This window comes from Carcharhinus amblyrhynchos, chromosome 25, assembly GCF_965287045.1.
Source record: "Carcharhinus amblyrhynchos chromosome 25, sCarAmb.v2.hapA, whole genome shotgun sequence".
NCBI lineage: Eukaryota > Metazoa > Chordata > Chondrichthyes > Carcharhiniformes > Carcharhinidae > Carcharhinus > Carcharhinus amblyrhynchos.
The window spans coordinates 19,061,751-19,084,056 of record NC_137348.1 but is presented as its reverse complement, the minus strand read 5'-3'; the positions used below and the strand labels follow the sequence as shown (position 1 = coordinate 19,084,056).

Below are 22,306 nucleotides of genomic sequence, written 5' to 3'. Positions count from 1 at the left end.
GGCAGCCTCCACCACTTCAACGGGCAGAGAATTCCAGAGATTCACCACCCTTTGAGTGAAGAAGTTCCTCCTCAACTCCGTTCTAAACCGCCTCCCCTTTATCTTGAGGCTGTGCCCCCTAGTCCTACTGTCTTTTTTGAGCGGGAAGAGTCTCTCCACCTCTATCCTATCCATCCCATTCATCATCTTATACGTCTCAATGAGATCTCCCCTCATTCTTCTAAACTCTAACGAGTACAAGCCTATCTTTGCAACTAGCCATTAGGAAGGTGTATGAGGACTCATCAGTTAATTCTTTACAATAACTGCAGAGAAACACGTGGCCTTGCAATATAATCCAACTGATTGAAGTACAAACACAAGTCTTATTATTCAGCAGTAAAATACAACATATGTATTAGATCAACAATGTTTTCCTCATTACCCACTTCAACATTTAGGCTTTTCACCTACACATTACTGCGCCTATTTGTGCTGATCAAAAGAGTACTACACTCAAAAACATGATGCAATCACGCACATATCCTGAGAATGAACATTCTTAGCTTTAACCACTGGGTTGAGTTTGAGCAAAAAAAACCCAAAAAAGGACAAAGGTGATGTGTTTTACTGTTCAGTTTTCACCATCAGCCGTGAACATTTGTGGCCTTCTCTCTTAGCCTCCCAATATACTTTACATCATCCTAACCCATGCATCCGCAGCTTCAGGGCTCTGCTAAAATCAATTCCACCTAAAAGTTTATTTATTTTCCCCATACTCTGCTAAAGATAATCACCAGAAATCCACTAACTCAGCAGAGGCTGAGAATCAGACCAGGGATTCTACACAACCCACTGTAAAAAAAAAATTCAAAACATCAGAAGACCTGGATGTGGAAGTCTCAAAATAGTTAAATTCTGAACGTTAGATAATCAGACATGTCAACGTATGGGGAATGTTTCTGAATTCAAGGAAAAGGATGGTCTAAATTGCATGGAGTAGAAATTAGCACAGCAAAATTTCCTCAATCTGTCAATGTTTGTACCCAAATCTTAATTTTAGAAAAGCTTCTTCCTCAAAAACTGTTCTCATTTCCCTTCAAGTCTGTTTTGAGTCTGCTGAACGTGAAATTTTAATGTTATGATTAGCACACTCCAAGTATGTAATTGAAAATATTGAACACATTTATGCTTAGTGTCTGGGGGGCTGTAGTAATGTGGCAGAGGGCAAAAGAAGCTGTGTTGGCTTCAAACTCAGGTTTTAGCTGATAAAAGAATGCCATTACAGTGAAGTATTGCTATACTTTGGTTGATGTGAAGGTAGCTTTTCCACAACCAAATTAACTTTCACACCAAGAAATATTGAAAGCTTTAAACTATGGTCAACTCCATCGATGAAGAAAGTTGTCACATTGGCTGACCCAGAAAGGAAACACTCAGAAGTAGCAATCCCATCCCCATCCTTTTCTGTGCTGCTACAAAAATTGTCAAGGGACTCATCACCTGGTAATGAGTCAAATTTAGAGCAAAAATGTTATATCCAGGAAAAGGCCCATGATAAATGAGGAGATGAAAAAGTAGCATCACAAAGCTTCAGAAGGAAGCTTCAGAATTGCCCCATCTCAGGACAGGTAGCAAGGAGTTTGGACAGACCTGTTGGTTTTAAAAAGAGTGCTTAAAATGGAATCAGTGAGTGAGGAGTTGAAGATTGGGAAGGAATTCCGAGGCTATGCATTGTGACAGTTAAATAAAACCTCAAATGTGGAAGAAAAGTACAACAGTAATTTCCTGTAAAGAAATGCAACAGATGGACTTAACTACAGGACAAGCAACATGAAACACTATATGAAATGCTTGCAATGAAAGTGAACAAAGAAAAATGAAAATTCCATGCAATTACAAATTATGAGGCATGATAAGACCTTTCAAATTCCCTAGAGTCTAGAACAGCCCTAGTGGATAGAGATTAGCAAACGTAACACCATTATTCAAGAAAGGAAGGAGGTAGAGAAAACAGAACTGAAGGTCATTGAATCAAACATTAGTCACTGGGAAAACACTGGGATTAAGGGAGTCTTACATTTTTTTTTAAAAAAATCATAATATGATCAGACTGAGTCAACATAATTTTACCTTGGGTCTTTTTCTGGACATAACATTTTAAGGAAGGAAATCTGCCGTTCTTACCTGATCTAGACGACATGTGACACCAGAACCACAGCAATGTGGTTAACTCTTAAATATCCTCTGCAATGGCCTAGCAAGACACTCAGTTGTATCAAATTGCTAAAAAGCCCAAAAAAAAGTTAACCAAATGGACCACCACAAAAGACAACAATAAACTCAGCCTTGTCGACACTGCAAAGCCCTCCTTACTAACATCTGGGGGCTTATGCCAAAATTGCGAGCGTCATCTCACAGACTACTCAAGCAACAACTTGACAGTTACCCTCACAAATAATGTCCCAGAAATCATCACCACTACCCCAAGCATGTCCTGTCCCACCAGTAAGACAAATCTACCAGCGATGGCAGAGAGTAGCATACAGTCAGGAGAGAGTTGCCCTGAGGTTACTCAGCATTGACTCTGGACTCCATGGAGTCCCATGGAATTAGGTCAAACAAAAGTAAGGGAATCTCCCGCTGATTTTCAATACCATCCCCATCCCCTCTCTCACCTGATGGCTCAATACTCCTCCATATTGAATACCACTTGGTGGAAGTACTGAAGGTGACATGGCTGCAGAGTACACTCTGGGTGTAAGACTTTAACGTTCATCACCAAGAGTAACTTGGCAGCACTACTGTAGACTGAGCTGGCTAGGTCCTAAAAGAATAGCTGTTAGACAGGGTCTGCAGCAGGTGAAGAAGAAATGAGCTGGACTGCTACAGATGTACCTGTCCATGACAGTATTGGTAGGAGTGACCACCATAAAGTCCTCATGGAGGCAAAGTCCCATCTCACATTGACAATATCCTCCATCATGTGTGTGGCAGTATCACTGTGCTAAATGGGACAGATTTTGAACAGAGCTAGCATATCAAGACTAGGTAACCATCAGGTGTCGTGAGCCATCAGCAGCAGTCAAATTGTGCTCAACCACAATCTACAACCTCATGGCCTGCTAAATATCCCACTCTACCATTACCACCAAAACAGAGAAGCAGCCCTGATTCAATGAAGAGTGCAGGTGGACATGTCAGGAGCAGCACAAGGCATTCTTAAAAATTAGATGTCAATCTGGTAAAGCTACAACACAGGATTACTTGTGTGCCTGGCAGCATGAGCTGCAAATGACACACAGAGCTAAGAAATTCCCCGATCATAGAAACAAAGAAGATAGGAGAAGGAAGAGGCCATTTGGTCCTTCAAGCCTGTTCTGCCATTCATAACGATCATGGCTGATCATCCAACTCAACAGCCTAATCCTGCTTTTTCCCCATCCGCCCCAAGTGCCATATCCAGCCGCCTCTCCAATACATTCAGTGTTTTGGCATCAACTACTTCCTGTGGTAATGAATTCCACAGGTTCATCACTCTTTGGGTGAAGAAATGTCTCCTCACTTCCATCCTACATGGTCTATCCTGAATCCTCAGACTATGACCTCTGGTTCTGGACTCCCCCATCATTGGTAATATCCTCCCTGCACCTACCCTGTCTAGTCCTGTTAGTTAGAGTTTTATAACTCTTTATAAGATCCCCCCCCTCATTCGCCTGAACGCCAGTGAAAACAATCCTAATCAATCTCTGCTCGTATATCAGATCTAACAGTTGTAAATGGATGGCGGACAATTAAACTCACTGAAGGAAGTTGTACAAACATCCCCATCCTCAATGATGGGGGAGCACAGCACATGTGCAAAAAGAGGCTGAAGCATTTGCAACTACCTTCAGCCAGAAGTGTTCAGTGAATGATCCATCTCGAAATCCTCCAGATATTCCCAGCATCACAGATGTAAGTCTTCAGCCAATTCAATTCACTCCACGTGACATCAAGAAACAGCTGAAGGCAGTCGATACTGAAAAGGCTATGGGCCGTGACAACATTTCAGCAATAGTGCTGAAGACGTGCTTCAGACCCCTAGCCGCGCTATTCTAGTACAGCTACAAAACTGGCGTCAGCCCAGCAACATGGAAAATTGCCCAGGTATGTCCTGTACACAAAAAAAGCAGAATAAATCCAATCCAGACAATTACTGCACTATTGTTCTTCAGTAAAGTAAGGGACGGGGTCATCAACAATGCTATAATGTGGCACATGCCTTGCATAACCTGATCACTGACATTCAGTTTAGGTGCCATCAGGATCAGTTAGCTCCTGAATCATTACTGCCACAGTTCGAAATTGGACAAAAGAGCTAAACTCCAGAAGTGAAGTAAGGATGCCCTTTACATTATGGCAGCATTTGACTGGGTTTGGCATCAAGGAGCCTTACAAAACTGAAGTCAATGAGTATCAAGAGGCAAACTCTTTGCTGGCTGGAGTCATAACTGGCACAGAGGAAGATGATTGTAGTTGTTGGAGGTCAATCATCTCAGTTCCAGGACATCACTGCAAGAGTTCCTCGGGGTAGTATCCTAGGCCCGGCCATCTTCAACTGCTTCATCAATGACCTTTCTTCCACGAAAATCAAAAATGGGGACTTTTGTTGATGATTGCACGATGTTCAGCACCATCTACACAACTCTTCAGATACTGAGACAATCCATGTCCAAATGCAGGCTGGGGTTGACAAGTAATATTCGTGCTACACAAGTGCCAGACAATGACCATCTCCATCAAGAGAGAATCTTGCAAGCACCCTGTGACATTTAGTGGCATCATCATCACGGAATCTTTTTACATCAATATCATAAATGTCACCAATGACAAGAAACTGATTTGGGCTAGCCATATAAATATGCAGCTACAAGAGCAGGTCTGGGGCTCGGGATCCTGCAATGAATAGTTTCCTACTCCCTAAAGCCTGTCCATCCCAAGGCACAAGTCAGAAGTGTAATGGAATATTCTCCACTGGCCTGGATGAGTGCAGCTACAACACTCAAGAAGCTTGACAACATTTAAGACAAAACCTGCTTAATTGGCATTCTATCCACACACATTCATTCCCTTCACCACTGAAGCACAATCTTAGTTTTTCATTGAGTGCACGCTGATAGAATAACACTCTATGACCTCAAAGTCAGTAATCTTGTCCTATCAATAGATGCCAAGGATGGCAGAGATAGTGAAGGTGGAAACTTTTCAGTCTTTTCTCCTGCTGAGCTTGCTGTCCAGGTCTCATCATTGTAGAGGACCGCATGGAGGACACAGGTTTGGTAGACACACAGTTCAGTGAAGTCAGGTTGCTGCTGCTCCACATTTTCTTACGTGTAGACACTTTTCTACGCATGTGTTGATTTCAGCATCAAGTCACAGATTGCTGGTGATTGTAAAACCCAGCTATGTGAAATTATTAACAACCTCAAAACGTCACATCGGCGTGCCGACTGATGGCGATATGGCAACATTCTCCACCTTGATATTTATCTTCCTGATACTGATGTTAAATCAAATTTTTTCCACATGTGTGAGAAGTCGAAGGTGTTGATATGTTTTAAATGCCAATGTGGTATCATCCACATAGAGCAATTCTCCAAGGAGAACTTGATGCACTTTTGTCTTGGATTTGAGGCAGGCAAGGTTTTTTGTTAATTCTGATAGGTAAGTCCATGCCCATAGTAGATGAAATGAAGACATATGACAGCAGAAGAGAAGGATATGACAAAGGGTATTCTTGCCTGAATACACCCTTTTAACGCACTGCACACAATGTTGCCCCCAACATATCAACACCTTCAGTAGCAAATAGACTGTTTCTCATGCATGCGGAAAAAAATTGGTTTAACATCAGTATCAGGAAGCATTTTGTCATGGAAATATTGGGCATTAATGTGACATCTCAACATATCCCAATGGGATTCATGGCCAATTGTTGTTGACGTGAAGCAAATGGATTACTACACAGGAAACAGAAGATCAAGCAAAAGCTAATTGCTGCAAAAACAAAAACAAAGATAATGCTGACTTCATTAACCAGTTATAAAAAGCCTTTTTTATAGGCTAAATACACTTCCAATCAAGTAACCATCATCAAGACTCATCCTCAAATTCAGAAATAGAAGGAACTCCATGATGAAATGGAAAGAAGAATTAAATGTAGAGATAAAATAAGCAGTTTAAAGTCAAGACTATCTGGCAATAAGGTGTTTCCAGAACAGAGACTCAGATGGCACGACAGAAGGTCAGGGGGCATGGAGTTGGGGGTAGGGTGTTAGCGTGGATAGGGGATTGGCTGTCAAATAGGAGGCAGAGAGTGGGGGTCAGTGGGTGCTATTCAGATTGGCGGTTGGTGACTAGTGGAGTGCCCCAGGGTTGGTGCTGGGGCCTCAGCTATTTACCATTTATATAGATGATCTGGAGGAGGGAACCGAGTATAGGGTGTCAAAATTTGCTGATGACACCAAGATTGGTGGAACGGCAAATTGTGCGGAGGGTGTGGAAAGTCTGCAGAAGGATCTAGATAGGCTGGGCGAATGGGCCAGGAGCTGGCAAATGGAATTTAATGTTGGCAAGTGTGAAGTTGTCCACTTTGGTAGGAATAATGGTAGGAAGGACGATTACTTACATGGCGAAAAACTGCAGCATGCGACGGTGCAGAGGGACTTTGGGGTCCTTGTGCATGAGTCGCAAAAACCCAGCCTGCAGGTGCAGCAGGTGGTCAGGAAGGCGAATGGGATGCTGGCCTTCATAGCGAGGGGGATTGAATATAAAAGTAGGGAGGTCTTGCTGCAACTGTACAGGGCACTGGTGAGGCCGCAGCTGGAGTACTGTGTGCAGTTTTGGTCGCCGCACTTACGCAAGGATATTTTGGCCTTGGAGGGAGTGCAGAGGAGGTTCACTAGGCTGATACCGGAGATGAGGGGGTTGAACTATGAGGAGAGGCTGAATAAACTAGGCTTGTACTCGTTAGAGTTTAGAAGAATGAGGGGAGATCTCATTGAAACATATAAGATGATGAATGGGATGGATAGGATAGAGGTGGAGAGGCTCTTCCCGCTCAGAAAGGACAGTAGGACTAGAGGGCACAGCCTCAAGATAGGGGGCGGGTTTTAAAACAGAGCTGAGGAGGAGCTTCTTCACTCAAAGGTTGGTGAATCTCTGGAATTCTCTGCCCGTTGAAGTGGTGGAGGCTGCCTCACTAAATATATTTAAGATGCGGGTTGATAGGTTTTTGATAGGCAAGGGGATTAAGGGTTATGGGGAGAGAGCAGGAATGTGGAACTGAGACACAACAGATCAGCCATGATCTTACTGAATGGCGGGGCAGGCTCGAAGTGCTAGATGGCCTACTCCTGCTCATATTTCTTATGTTCTTATGACAGGAAATGTGGATTCCAGTGAGGCAGCCCAACTGACAGAAACAGAAGAAATGTACGAACATTAGAACCAATAACATCAGACATTTAAGCTCCAAGAATGCAGACCACTTCACCTATCTTCTAACATAACATTATTAGACTCATGCGCAAGAAATGGCAAGGCAGTTTGTGCTTTTAACATCTCTCAAAATAATCAGACTATATGTCATAGCAATATCTTATTTATCCTACTATTTGACGCCATAACCTGGTCAATGATAAAGAAGAAACCTGACACTTTGTCATTGACACTCTTGAGAAATATTCAAGATCAGCTGGACAGATAAAGTGCTAAAGACAGTTGGAGAAAGAACAACGCACACTGACAGTAAGTCAAATTGCAGTCTGGCTAGATCATGTTCTCAGGAATTGAAAATTCCAAACTACGACTGAGCAGTCGAATGGAAAAGGGAAGTGTGCAAGGCCAAGAATAACCTGGCAAAAGACTACAGAAAAGACCTTCTGCAAGCTGACAACATCTGCGACAATGAGCATCAGTTAGCTAATACATTAGCAGCAGAAGGTGCTGGCTGGATCCATGGACAGAACTACTGAGTCATTCTGCTCATGCAATCAAACAGGCCAGATAAATAGGGGGACTAAAGGGCTCTCCAAAAATTGTTACTGTGACTTTGTGAAAGAAAAAGAGATTGAGACTGAATTGATGAAGATGCTTCTATGCATTTAGAACATGATCTAGTTACCTCCGTAAAATACTAAATCCACATGAACAGTTAAAATGAAGTTTAACAACTTAGCAAATGGAGTTTAACAACAAAAGATGGCAGCTCCCACAATACCAGTCTGCAGCCAATTTGATTCACTCCTATGACCTTCCCGCCATTAGAAAATCTCAAGTAGGCATTTTCATTGATGACTGCACAACGTTCAACGCTATTTGCAACTCCTCAGCTACTAAAGCAGTCTACGTCCAGATGCTGCAAGACCAGGACAATATTCAGGTTTGGGCTGATATGTATTAAACCCAAGTGCCAGGTAATGAACTCCCCATCAAGACAGAGTCTACTGTCTTTCCTTAACATTCAATGTTTTACCATCAATGAATCCCCTGCCATCAACATCCTGGGGGGGCTACCATTGAACAGAAACTTATCTGGACCAGTCATGTAAATACTGTGGCTACAAGACCAGGTCGGAGGCGGGGAATTGTGCAGCAACTAATTCTCCAAAACTGCTCACCACCTACAAGATACAAGTTAGGAGTATGATGAACCCTCCCTGGACTAGTGCAGCTCCAACAACACTCAAGAGGCTCAATACCATCCAATTTATCAGCATCCCTTTCACCATTTTAAGTGACTGCTTCATCACCAGCACAATGCGGGTAGCGTGTATTCCTATACCGTCATTGTTGCTGGGTCAAAATTCTGGAGCTACCTCCCTAATGGCACTGTGGGTGTAAGCATTCAAGATCACAGCAGGTCAGCTTCAAGGGCAATTCATAGAAACCCGACACTGCAGAAGGAGGCCATTCGGCCCATCGAGTCTGCACCGATCACAATCCCACACAGGCCCTACTCCCATATCCCAACATATTTACCCACTAATCCCTCTAACCTACGGATCTTATGACTCTAAAGGACAATTTTTTTAGCACACCAATCAACGTAGCCCGCACATCTTTGGACTGTGGGGGGAAACCAGAGCACCAGGAAGAAACCCACGCAGTCACAAGGAGAATGTGTAAACTCCACACAGCAATTAGGTTTGGGCAATAAATGCTGTGCTTGCCAGCAAAGCTCACATCACACAAATGTATAAAAAATACAGCTCATGTTCAGAGCTGCACTAATGTCAGCCAAGATTCTGTCCCATAGTAAGGCTTCAACCCAGCAGTTTACAGCGGACAGGAAATATTGCTAACTGAGCCAAGCTTACACTTTATACTTTGAATTGTATCTCATAGTACTTCCTACAATATTTCTATTTCCTGATCTTTTTAACATGACCATTATTTCCTGACAAAATGTTTATTATTGTGTGAATGAATACTTTGTGATATTACCTGTGATCTGAAAATATTCAACTATTAGCCACTATGACAAACAAAAACATCTTTGTCATTTTCACAAAAGCTAATCACGAATAACAGTCAGTAACAATGGTTCAAGAACTGTTATCAGCAATTCATGACATCTTTGCAAATCCATTTGACAAAATTATCACTTATAAGTCTACCAATACAGAACTACCACACTGGCACAGAAAATGAGCAAAGATGTTATTGCAGAATTTCAGCTTTGGAAATCAATATAGCGACCTGAAGAAAACAGCTGTCAGGGTGTTGAATAAAATACTACTAAAATTAGTTCTGATGTTAATATTTAAGAGAAGCTCTTTATTTCCATAATGCAAGATTCTAATCTATGTTATTTCTTTCCTTACATAGGTTTGACTGAATTTGTGATTACCAAGGTAAAGGATGTTAACACTGCTATACTAAACACGCTCAGTCTGCAACATGCATCCCAGAAGAGATGTATTGCTGCTGGCTACACAAAAAAGCTTCTTTTACTTTGCCCTCAATATGCTTTAGTACCTGCCTCAATGGTATTACGGAGAATTTTACAACACAGAAACAGGCCATTCCATTCTCACCACTTGTTTCTCCTGAATTGTTTAATGGATTTATTAGTGATCATCATATATTATGGCTACTCGATTTAGACTCCCCGCAAGTGGAAACATCATCTTTGTATCTACCCTTTTGAACTTCATAATTTTAAAGACCTCTATCAGGTCACCACCTCTGTCTCCTCTTTTCTGACCAAAGAGCTCCAAGCTGTTCAATCTCAGCCACACTGGAATAGATCCGATATGACTGTTACCCACTTCACTCACACGCTTATGCCTTAACTAAATACAGGTAGACTTTTGCGGACAGCATAAATGATAGTTGGTAACTGGATGAAAACCTCAACAACAATTTCATGTTATGCAGCCAAAAGATAGGGAATCTTAAATTCATCAATCTGGCCTAGATCTGCTCCACATCCCAGAACTGAAAGTTTATACATAATGCTAGTCTATTAGAAGGCAGTTTGATAGGTCGACTACAATTAATGGCATATTGAGCAGTTAATAAAATCAAAATCCACAGTTCACCAGTACATTTCTTTGGCTCTATTCAAATCACTTTGGAGTTGCATCTTAATTCAATGAAATAACATTTAACTTTGAAGGGGAAATGTTTCCAATGCTCAACTATATCCCAGTTTTACTTCTTAAAAAATACCTTCTAAGGTTTCACAGAACTTGCAGCATCCTGTGCTAACCATTTTGTTGCTCCTTAAATAGCCTTGCCAGGGACATTAGGAGATACCAAGTGAAGGCAGTAAAATGTTCATTAAAAATCAAGTTACTCCGCACAGATTTTTAAAAAAATATTGTAATTAAGGTTGGACAGATCTGGATTGCAACGTTTTGTTGATTCAACTGCAAGCATCAACAATCGTGACCCCACCCACTTGCCACTTTTGTTCCGAGTGTTATTTTGTAGGTTGGCCTTAGAAAAAGACGACCTTTCAAAGATAACAATATATTGGTATATTTCGATTTATTAATCTTAATAGTTTAGGGTGATATTCAGCATCAACTTCCTTGGTTATGGAACATGTAAACTTGAGCAGAAATGTTCCATTGAAATTGGAAGAGTGTTTATCATTTTAACTGATAGGGGAAGTTAAAAACTGTCTTATAGCTGCTTTAACAGTTTAGCACACTCTAAGATCAATGTTTTGTTAGCCAAACTAAGGTATGGGGGGCGGGGGGGGGAGGAACTCATTCCTACCACCCTCAACCAGTTCCCCAAATGACCTGAATCCTTCCAAAGCTGACATCCGCCTCACAACAAGGTCCAACACAGTGGGCCCCGCCCCCACCACCACCACCACCACCACCACCACCACCACCCACTACCTTCACCAACTAAGCAGCGACTCCCCACCTGGACCTTCAATCCACTCCACCCACCAAATCCTATCCACTTATCTCAGACATTTATCTTTGCCCTGGTCTAAATCGAGGATCTTTAAAATTCATGGGATCTTTCACTTCCTGGCTGACAGTAGCTAGTGTTGTAAAAAAAAAGGGCACGTCCTCTCACTTCAGTTGGATTTTGACACTGGGCCTCGAGGACGAACTGTGACTGCCTGGATCTCACCCAGCCTGAGTTGAAAGGTCTGGAGAGACAGGCTCGGAAGAAAATTGACACAAGTCATTGGGTACGGAATGACAATCCGACTTTAACTGCCACTTCAAGAAAGTTACAGACACTACACCAGCTCACAGGTGAGATATCCTTGTCCTTGCGGATCTTGTTGAATTTAGAAAAATTGGAAAGTTTAAGAGTAGTTGCTTAATTGTCGCATTAACTGATTTGTTTATTTATTCCTGTTTCTTTAATTTAGTAAGGACCTGACTAAGGATTAGGTCAAGAAGGCATACTGAACAACAGGAACAAGTTACAAGGTTATGGCACCTGGTTTCGAAAGGGTGACAGCTAGTCCACAATCTCTGAATTCAATATTTTTTACATAATAAGGTACAATCAGCAAGTGAACATTTATTATTGTTTGACAGTGTTTTTGAATATGTAGTGTAATCCTGGGGGCCAGCCAATGTTCATTTATTTTTGAAGACTACTGCGCAGATCATAGTTTTCAGGTGATATCTTGAGACATTTCAGGGCAGGACAATTAAATTTTGTTAAGCCAACATGTTGCTGTTTCATGCCTTTCTAATACAAGAAAAATTTGAATGTTTAACTTCAGCTTTTATAATAATTAATATCACAATGTCTGGACGTAAAATAACAACCTTGTGACCTGGCTTATTTCTGCAGTTGTGTAAGGTGTGCAGTTGTAAAAAGAACAACCTTATAATTATGATTGATAGCACCCTTCCCCACACCACCCCTCCCCCCTCGTCCATCAGCAAAATTGAGGAGGGTGTTCACAAAAGTCAAGATGGTTAAATTTCCCACTTTTGAATTGTATTGGGAACATATTATTTCTGAGCAAAACAGACCTGAAAAAGGACTTATTAGACTCAAGATAATTGTACTTCCACTCGTGAAATATTTTTTGCTCTTTACTTGTTTAGGATGCAGTTCAGGAAAAGTTTCAATATATTCTACCATTTTCAGCTTGACTATTTGTTGTCTGAAGCTATTAGACTCCAATTGCTAGAGTTTACAAGTGGAAAATAGAAAAAAACTGCACAAAGTAACTCAACCTCTGAGACAAATGCCACGCCCAAGTCTGCTAAACTGCTGGTTGCCCTTCCAACATTGCCAACTACAGGAGAACGCTGCCACATAGACATTAAAATTTGGCAGTATCACTTCTGCCAAATAGCCGGATCATCCTTCACTGTTTTCAAAGGGCAAAACTGTCCTTCATTGTTGCTGCTAGATCACATGACTTCTCACTCCTACACTAGATAGTTACCTCCAACCTACTCCACATCATGACCTCCAACCTAGTACATCTTTCATACCATCTTTGAGAGCATCACCAGCTTTAAAAACATGATTATGTATCAGCAAAATAATATTTATATGCCAAATATTGTGTAAAATGCACATGCCCATAAGTGCTAACTTCCTTTCTGCAACGTCCATGCATTTAGGTATAATCACTGTTACTGATTCCACAAAAAAACAAACAGCTGTGGAATTCAATCCCTAAAATACCACGGAGTAATAGAGAATTTCTGTTCGACAGCTTAAGCACACTGCTCATTAAATGCCAAAATACCCCTACGAAACTGCATGACTCACCACAAAAGATTATCAGTAGTAAATAAAGTTTATACATTTTATGCTATGCCATTTCTCAATGCATTTACATTTTGCACAATTTTAGCAAACTTTACAAGGGGAATGCAATGATGTAGAGAATTTAGGTTATTCTATTGCGAAATATTAGAGGACAAAGGCAGGCTAGCATGACAGGCAAAAAGTGGCGGATGTAGTTCCATGTAGAAAAGAAAATTTGAAGATATAAGAAATAGGAGCAGGAGTAGGCCATCTAGCCCTTTGAGCCAGCCCCACCATTCAATAAAATCATGGCTGATGTGAAGTGGATCAGTTCCACTTTCCCGCTTTCTCCCCATAACCCTTAATTCTCCTGTCTATCAGAAACCTATCTACCCGTGACATAAATATATTTAGCGAGGTAGCCTCCACCACTTCAACGGGCAGAGAATTCCAGAGATTCACCACCCTTTGAGTGAAGAAGCTCCTCCTCAACTTTGATCTAAACTGATCCCCCCCCCACGTTATCTTGAGGCTGTGCCCTCTAGTCCTGCTATCCTAAGCGGGAAGAATCTCTCTGCCTCTACCCTATCCATCCCTTCCATTATCTTATACGTCTCTATAAGATCCCCCCCTCATTCTTCTAAACTCCAACAAGTACAGACCTGGTCTGTTTAGTCTCTCTTCATAGTCCAACCCCCTCATCTCCAGTATCAGCCTAGTGAACCTCCTCTGCACTCTCTCCAAGGCCAAAATATCCTTGTGCAAATGCGGCGACCAAAACTGCACACAGTACTCCAGCTGCGGCCTCACCAGTGCCCTGTACAGTTGCAGCAAGACCTCCCTGCTTTTATATTCTATCCCCCTCGCGATAAAGGCCAGCGTACCATTCGCCTTCTGGATCACCTGCTGCACCTGCAGACTGAGTTTTTGCGACTCATGCACAAGGACCCCCAGGTCCCTCTGCACCGTAGCATGCTTTTCGCCTTTTAAATAATAATTCCTCCTACTATTATTTCTGCCAAAGTGGATAACCTCACACTTGCTAACATTATGCTCCATCTGCCAGGTCCTCGCCCACTCGCTCAGCCTATCCAGATCCTTCTGCAGACTTTCCGCACTCTCCGCACAATTTGCTTTTCCACTCATCTTCGTGTCATCAGCAAATTTCGTCACCCTACACTCAGCCCCCTCCTCCAGATCATCTATATAAATGGTAAATAGTTGAGGCCCCAGCACCGATCCCTGTGGCACTCCATTAGTCACCATCCGCCAATCAGAATAGCACCCATTGATACCAACTCTCTGCCTCCTATTAGACGACCAATCCTCTGTCCACACTAACACCTTACCCCCAACTCCATGCACCTTAACCTTCTGAAGCAACCTTTTGAGAGGCATCTTATCAAACGCCTTTTGAAAATCTAGAAACACCACATCCACCGGTTCCCTTCTGTCTACCACGCTAGTCACATCCTCATAGAAATCCAATAAATTCGTCAAACACGACTTCCCCTTAACAAATCCGTGCTATGTCTGCTCTATCAAACCATTCTTTTCTAGGTGCCTCGCTATTTCTTCTTTGATGACAGATTCAAGCATTTTTCCAACTACAGACGTTAAACTAACTGGCCTACAATTCCCTGCCTTTTGTCTGCTACCTTTTTTAAACAGCGGCGTAACATTAGCCATTTTCCAATCTTCAGGCACTTCCCCAGAATCCAGCGAATTTTGGTAAATAATCACTAAGGCATCCACTATCACATCTGCCATTTCCTTCAGAACCCTGGGATGCATTCCATCCGGTCCTGGGGACTTGTCCACCAACAGTCCCGTTAGTCTATCATATATTTTCAAAAAAATAAGAAAAAAGCAGCATGTTTCAAATGTATTAAATAAGAAAGTGATGTGCAGAAAGAGGTGAGGTTGCAACCTAAGGTAAGGTCAGACTGAAAGACAGAATCTTCATTTTTGCACTTAAAAGCTACGGAATACAGCAGAAAAATGCTGAACCTGCATAAAGCCATAAAAATGAATGCGAAGGGTACAGAATTAATTGGAAGTTGTTAAGATTGATGGGAATTTAAAATAAATGGATGATAAGTTAGAATTTTCTTTTGACTGGAAAAGCGGGGGCTGTGAAGTGTGTAGAAAACAGCAGTTTGGAATAGTTTTTGGGGGTGAAAAAGGAGAGATAGTGCACTTCACAGATGAGGACTCATTTTGCGCACAAACTCTATGTACTGGGCCATTTGTCTGGTGGACTTGTAACACTGACTGGCAAGAGAAAGACAATGAAGACCTGTCCATCACACACACACAAAAGATATACTTGTCCAACACCTAATAGTGAATCAGCAGAAATTCCTTCCAACTAAATATGGGGAAGACTGAAGCCATTGTCCTCAACCCTTGTGACATACGTTGTTCCCTAACTACCAATTTCATCCTTCTTCCTGCCACCTGAGTCTGAACCAGACTATTCACAACACTGATGAAAGTATTTGGCCCAGAGATGAACTTCTGACCACATCACTAAAAATGTTCATTTCCATCCCGACCACTATATCTGCTGCTAATACCCTCATCTATATTTTTGTTGCTTCTAGGCTAGACATACCTTGAGATAGCCTTCCATGCTTCACCTGCCATAAACTTGTGGTCATTCAAACTCTGACGCTATGAACTAATTCACACCAAGGCCCATTCATTTATCATTCCTGTGCTCGCTGGTCTACATTTGCTCCCAGTTAAGCAACACCAGGTCAGCTTCACCACAATTTTAAAATTCTTTTCCTTGTTTTCAAATCCCTTTATGGTTTTGTCCCTCCCTTTTTCTAATCTCCTGAAATAACTGCTCTCTTCCAGTTCTGATATCTTGAGTGTCCAGATTTTAAAATCGCTCCACTATCGGTAACCTAGTCTTCAGCTGCTCAGACCTGGGGCTCTGGAATTCCCTCTCTATGCCTCTCTGCTCCTTGTCGTCTCCATCATCCTATAAGGAGCTCCTTAAAACCTCTCTCACTTACCTCAATGTTTCCTATGTTGCTTGGTGTCACATTTTATGTGATGAAACTCTGGCAAAGCAAGAACCTTTGATATTGTAAAATGTCCCACATAAAAGTAGGTTCTTGTTGTTGGAACAACTTTCCACTGTCATCCAGCTGCATGAGACTGCATCCACCTAGTACAGTTCAATATTTAATCATAGCCTGAGAATCCTGCAGTTATCACTCGTTTTAATTCCCTCCGCATGCTTCTGTCTTTCTCCCTTGCTTTTCTCCTTTAAGACACTGCTTAATACCCATCTCTTTAACCAAGCTTTTGTTCAACTGCTGTAATATCTCATGTGGCCAGGAGTCATATTTTGCTTTATAATACTCTGCTCAATTCTTTAAGCTTTTTTTGTGTTATATTCACTATATAAAATGCTATTTGTTGCTGCTGTCTTCTTCAAAATTATGAAGCTATGGTCAAGTTAGTGCTAGATTCCCTCTAATCCTCAGAACACAATTAAAATTAGTGTGAAAGACTTTATGGATCTTGTTGAGAAAATGGTCCATAGAGGTTTTCAAATTCTAGTCACCCTCTTTCTTCTCGCCTATGTGTGTGCCTGTGGGCAAGGTAAACAATATTCATTTTCCAAGAACCAATTAAAAAACCTGCTTCACATACCTAGGGAAATCAGTTCTGGCTCTATGGGGTATAAATGTGTGTGTCAAAAGCAGCACCAGGCAGACCTTAAAATTAGGCATTAACCTACTGAAGCTACATCACAAGGATACTTGCACGTTAAAAAATCAAATGTAGCAGGCTGAAATCCACAGATTACAGAAAAGCTCTATAAACCCTACCACATCCAGTTGAAAATGGTGATGGACAATCAGGCAACGAATGAGAGGAGGTAGCTCCATGAACTTCCCATCTTCAAGCATGGAGGAGACCTGCATACAAGTGCAAGAGACAAGGCTGAAGTATTTGCATGCGTCTTCAACCAAATGTGTGGAGTGGATGATCTGATTTGATCTTTTTTTGAAATCCTACTATCATAGATGCAAAAATCCAATAAGAGTAGAGTATACCGAACATAGCAAAAGCTGTGGCCTTAATACATCTTTATCGTAATGCTGAAGCTCTGAGAATCAGAAGTAGCTGCTTCTAAGCTAAGCAATTCTGGTACATCTATCACACTGTCATCTATTCAACATAAAAAGTTTCCCTCAAAAATGCTCTATCCATAACAAGAATGAATTAGAGTGAACATGGAGATCAACTCAGCAGTTGGTAAACTGCTTTCTGAGATTTTCTTCCAACATCAGGCTGCAACTAACTTTGGTGAAATTTTTCATTCTTCAGTATCTGCAATGACCTTGTTGAAGGTGATCTAATCTTAAAATTCTAGATTTGACTATTGTACAAATTTCAGGATCTTCAAATGACAAAGTTTGTTGATTTCTGTGATGAAGTGAATTGGAAAGCAAAAGTGGTCAAGAAGGAAGTCCATTCTTAGTGAATGCAAAGAATGGTCTTTCTAGTCAGTCGCTTAAACAATTAAATGTTTAGAAAGATCAGAGATAAATACACAAAAGTTTTACTTCATTATAAGGAGCCTTAGTGTGGGCCCTATCTAAATTCAATATCTCTCCCCCTCACTTTCCTTCTTTAAGCCATTCCTTAAAACTTTTCTCTGACCAAGCTTGCAGTGGGTGCTCCTAATCTCCTCTTTGGCCCAGGATCAATTTTTTAATCTGATTGACCTCCTCTGAAGCACCATGGGACTTTGTCTGATATTTAAGGCAAGTTGCTGTTTTCATATTTTATACTTGCCAAAGTCCTTATTACCCCAGAACAACATTGAAATTTCTATCTCTCTGAACAGAAGGGAAAGCAAAATGCAGAAAGTACAAACAAAAACAGCTTAGCATAAATTGTTCAGAATATCCATATTTTCCCGAAGTACAAAAAAGGTGGCTCCTCATACAAAGGCTCTTTCTTTGTATTTTACTGCTGAAACTTTCCAAGACTTGGTATAATCATAATATACTGCCAACTAGCATGATACAGATTCTCCCAAACTATATACAGACTCCATCAGGTGCATGCAATATTTTTAGTATATCACATCTGTTCTTCCGACTCTCTACAACTGTCAGCTTTACCCACTCACACCAACATACAATACAATCTCTGTAGTTTCAAAGGACTTGTCACCATCCACAAGACATGAATCAGAAATGTGATGGAAGACTTCTCCCACTTGCTTGAAGGAGTATAGTTACAACAATATTTAAGCTGGACACTGTCCGAAACAAAGCAGCCTGCATCACTGGCATCCCATCCACGACCTTAAACTTCACACCTTCCACCACTGGCAGCACTGTATATCATCTGGAAGTTCATAAAATCTCAGAACTGTTCCAGTGCAAAAATCCATTCAATCCATTGTGTCTGAACCAGTTCTCCAAATGAACATCCATATATTGCCACTCCCATAGTGTCTCCCATAAACCTTCACATTTCTTCATTTTTAGAAAACTGTGTAATTCCCTCAAATTCTTTGATTAAACAAATCTCATCCCGACAACATCTCCAACAGCATAGCGTTCCCTCAGTACTACATTGGTGTCAGCCTAGAGTTTTTGCGCTCGAGTCTCTGGATTGAGGTTTGAACCCACAACCTTGTGGCTCAAGGATAAGAGTGCAACTAACTGAACCACAGCTGACAAATTGCCATGGTTCCTTCGACAGCACCTTCCAAATCCATGACCTCTACCACCTCAGACAAGGGCATCAGGTGCATAGAAACACTGCCATCTCCTCAGAGTCAGACACTATCCTGATTTGGAAATATAGTACAGTCCCTTCATTGTTGATGCACAACAATACTAGAACTTCTTCCCTAACAGCATCATGATCACGAGTGCCTACACCAGAGACAGCAGTAGTTTGAGAATTCAGCTCAGCATTATCTTCTCAAGGGCAATTAGGGAGGGCTAGAAATGCTGGCCTTGCCAGCAACTCTCAGATCCTGTCAACGTGTATTTAAAAAACTTAAATACTAGCACAAGAACAAAAAACTACACAACTTCTATCCATTTGTTTACAAGTTGTAACTTGCAACTTTAACCATCAGCAAATCACTGCAATCATATAAATATAAATAAAACATTAGAGTCCATCACATAACGTGAAATAATCAACATCAGTTGAAGTTTTTACCTGTAACACCCCCACTCCAAGACTATGTGTACAGAATCATTCAAATTTATGTAGCTTTTGTCCCCAGGACCACTCGTCATTGCTACAATCTTGTTTACTCCTACACATTCATAACGTGTGCAAAATGATCACAGTAAATGACTAATCACATTAGCATTGTATTCCTGGTTGCCACGTATCGTGACAAATGTGAGAATAAGCCAGTGTATGCTTATGTGCCATCTACTAGCTTTTTGGAGGGTGGGTTGTTCTTTTATTCCTAAATGAGAACATTTTATACGAAAGAGTTGGGGGTGGGGTTACTTAGGACAGGAATACTTTGACCCCTGCAAAACCACCACAGGCCTAAATCAGCTGCGCTCCTAACAGGCGGTATTAGGAAATGAACCCCTCTGCTCTGTTCACCAGTTGGGATCTGCTGTAAACAACCAGGGCCAAGAGAGCAGGAGCCAGGCTGTGTGGTGTGGGTGTGGATGTGGAGGAGCAGCGGTGTTGATTGTTTACTTCCAACAATCAGGCTCCACCAGCGGCCTAGGCTTGAGCGGCTCTCCCGAGTGACAGGTAAGAAAACTCGGAAGGAAGGAGAAATATAAAAAACATACCGTAAATGTCAGCACTTCTCGGCGGTTGGTCAGGCTTTAAAGCACGTGTGTCACCTGTACATAGCCCAGCACTTGTTTAGATGTTGTTGGGGGGAGGTGGTGAGGAGAGGGGCTCTCAGGAGGCGGCTTTATTCTGACCGTTTAAAGAGAGCATTCCGGGCGCCTCACCAATTGCCTCCTCCTCTTCTTCTTCTTCTTCTTCTCCTCCTCCTCCTCCTCCGTTTCTACCCCTCTTGCCTACCCTCCCTGTCCGTCAGTCACTCTCTCTCTGAGCCCCCAGGCCGGAACCCAGCTGGAGCCTTTGGATTTGAACACCAACCGCTGCGAGGAGGCAAAAAAAACCGAGACGCAACCTAACTTAGTGCCGGAAAGCCCGCGGCTGATTGATGGGAGAACTACCCAATCGGAGCGCGCTCTGCCGGGGGCGGGCGGGCTGTCGCCCTCGCTGATTGGAGAGTGGGCGGAGCTCGCGCCAATCGGCAAGGAGTAGGAAAGGGCTGTCGCGCGGCTCCAGCAGGTTCCTATGAGCTGTAGCAGCGCCCAGCAAAGCCGCTTGTTTTGAATTGAGCTGCCAGTGGGCGTCTGCTTTCCTATCACACATTCCCCACAGGGAACCGTCCAGACATCTAAGGTAAACTGCAATTCTTGTCCTCATCGGATGTACTCTGTGTTTTCCCTTCATGTAATTCCATTTAGGGTTAAGTTTTTATACCACTATGCTGAGTAATTTCTGTCAAGATTGCTGTCCCGGTTATGTCCTTCTCAGACAATATTTTGCCAATTTGCATTGTGCTGTCTGCCAATTACCATTTCTCAAAAGTTTACCTGTACCTCCAGACTGTGATATTAATTCTGCATCAAGATGTGGTGTTTGTGAACTGAACATTTACTTTTCTGACTGAAGTTGGTCAGATGCCCTCTAGGGAAGAATTCTGCCACCTTTACCTGGTCTGGCCTACATGTGACCCCAGAGCCACAGGAATGTGGTTGACTCTCAACTGCCCTCGGGCAAACAGGGATGGACAATAGATGCTGGCCAGCCAGTGATGCCCATGTCTCACAAATGAGTAAAATAAAATATCTCAAGAGTTTCAACATATTTGAGTTACGACTAGCAATAAGTTGTCATCTATATAAAGTTTGTGCTGTGACATTGTGCTACTTTGCTTTGGGAAAAAATAGTTTTGATGGATTTCAGAAAGGAAGCATGTGTTTGAAATTTTATTGGTTATTTGGGGAGGTGACACCAAGGATAGGGAATGGATGTGGAATACGTTTATTCTCAGAAGACCTTTGTCAGAATACTAAACTGAAAGCTATTGACAGCAGCTTGAATGGTATGGGGCAGGGGAGGGGTGACCATACTGAACGAGGAGACCTAGTAGATAATTTTGAGGATAAAGAAAGTTGGAAGGGGAAGCTAATCAGATGATGGCATGGGCAACACGGCAAGTAGAATTCAGTGTTAGTAAATGTGAAGGGTTTAGGATTTTTAAAGAAAGAAAGACTGACATTTATTTAGTGGCTTCCACAACTATCAGACATCTGAAAGTACTTTTGAAAGATTGTCACTGTTCTCAAGTTGGAAACACAGCAGCCAATTTGTGCTCACATAAACAGATGTGATGAGCAGACTTTTTTGGTGCTATTGATTGAGGGGTTAATATTGATTAGCACACCAGGGATAACTAGCCTTTTTTAACTACATAGAACACTACAGCACAAACAGGCCCTTTGGCCCATAAGTTGCACCAATCATTTCCATGCCTACCAGGCCTATAACACTCAATCCCATTAAACCCCATGTACTATCCAGAAGTCTCTTAGAAGACCCCAGCGAGTTCGCCTCTACCACCACCGACGGCAGCCGATTCCACTCACTCACCACCCTCTGAGTGAAAAACTTACCTGCTCCCCAGCACCTTAAACCTGTATCCTCTCGAAGCGACCATTTCAGCCCTGGGAAATAGCCTCCGAGAATCCACCCTATTTATACCTCTCAACATCTTATGAACCTCTATCAGGTCACCTCTCAACTTTTGTCTCTCCAGGGAGAAGAGACCTAGCTCCCTCAACCTATCCTCATAAGGCGTGCCTCCCAATCCAGGCAACATCCTTGTAAATCTCCTGTGCACCCTCTCAATAGCTTCCACATCCTTCTTGTAGTGAGGCGACCAGAACTGCGCAGTTTCATTTATGTTACTCTGAGAGCCTCAGTTTGATTTTTCTGCTCAAATTCTGGAGTGGAACTTAAATCCAATAAC

The 22,306-nt window shown here is 42.0% G+C and overlaps 2 protein-coding genes across 4 annotated transcripts in view; one reads left to right on the top strand and one right to left on the bottom strand.

The window, feature by feature from the left end:
* Positions 1–20,412, bottom strand: part of mapkap1 (MAPK associated protein 1) — a 282,802-nt gene extending 262,390 nt beyond the window's left edge. For 2 of the 3 annotated variants that reach the window (XM_080212198.1, XM_080212199.1), the window contains exons 1-2: positions 20,043–20,412; positions 17,076–17,165 (exon numbers count right to left, since the gene is read on the bottom strand). In XM_080212198.1, coding sequence (XP_080068324.1) covers positions 17,076–17,156 — 81 coding nt within the window. In that variant the 5' untranslated portion in view covers positions 17,157–17,165; positions 20,043–20,412. The remainder of the gene's footprint in view (positions 1–17,075; positions 17,166–20,042) is intronic. The other variant, XM_080212200.1, reaches the window with a different exon arrangement.
* A 162-nt stretch (positions 20,413–20,574) lies between these two features.
* Positions 20,575–22,306, top strand: part of pbx3b (pre-B-cell leukemia homeobox 3b) — a 264,092-nt gene continuing 262,360 nt past the window's right edge. The window contains exon 1 of the mRNA XM_080212207.1: positions 20,575–20,673. The gene's annotated coding sequence lies outside the window, so the exon portion shown is untranslated. The remainder of the gene's footprint in view (positions 20,674–22,306) is intronic.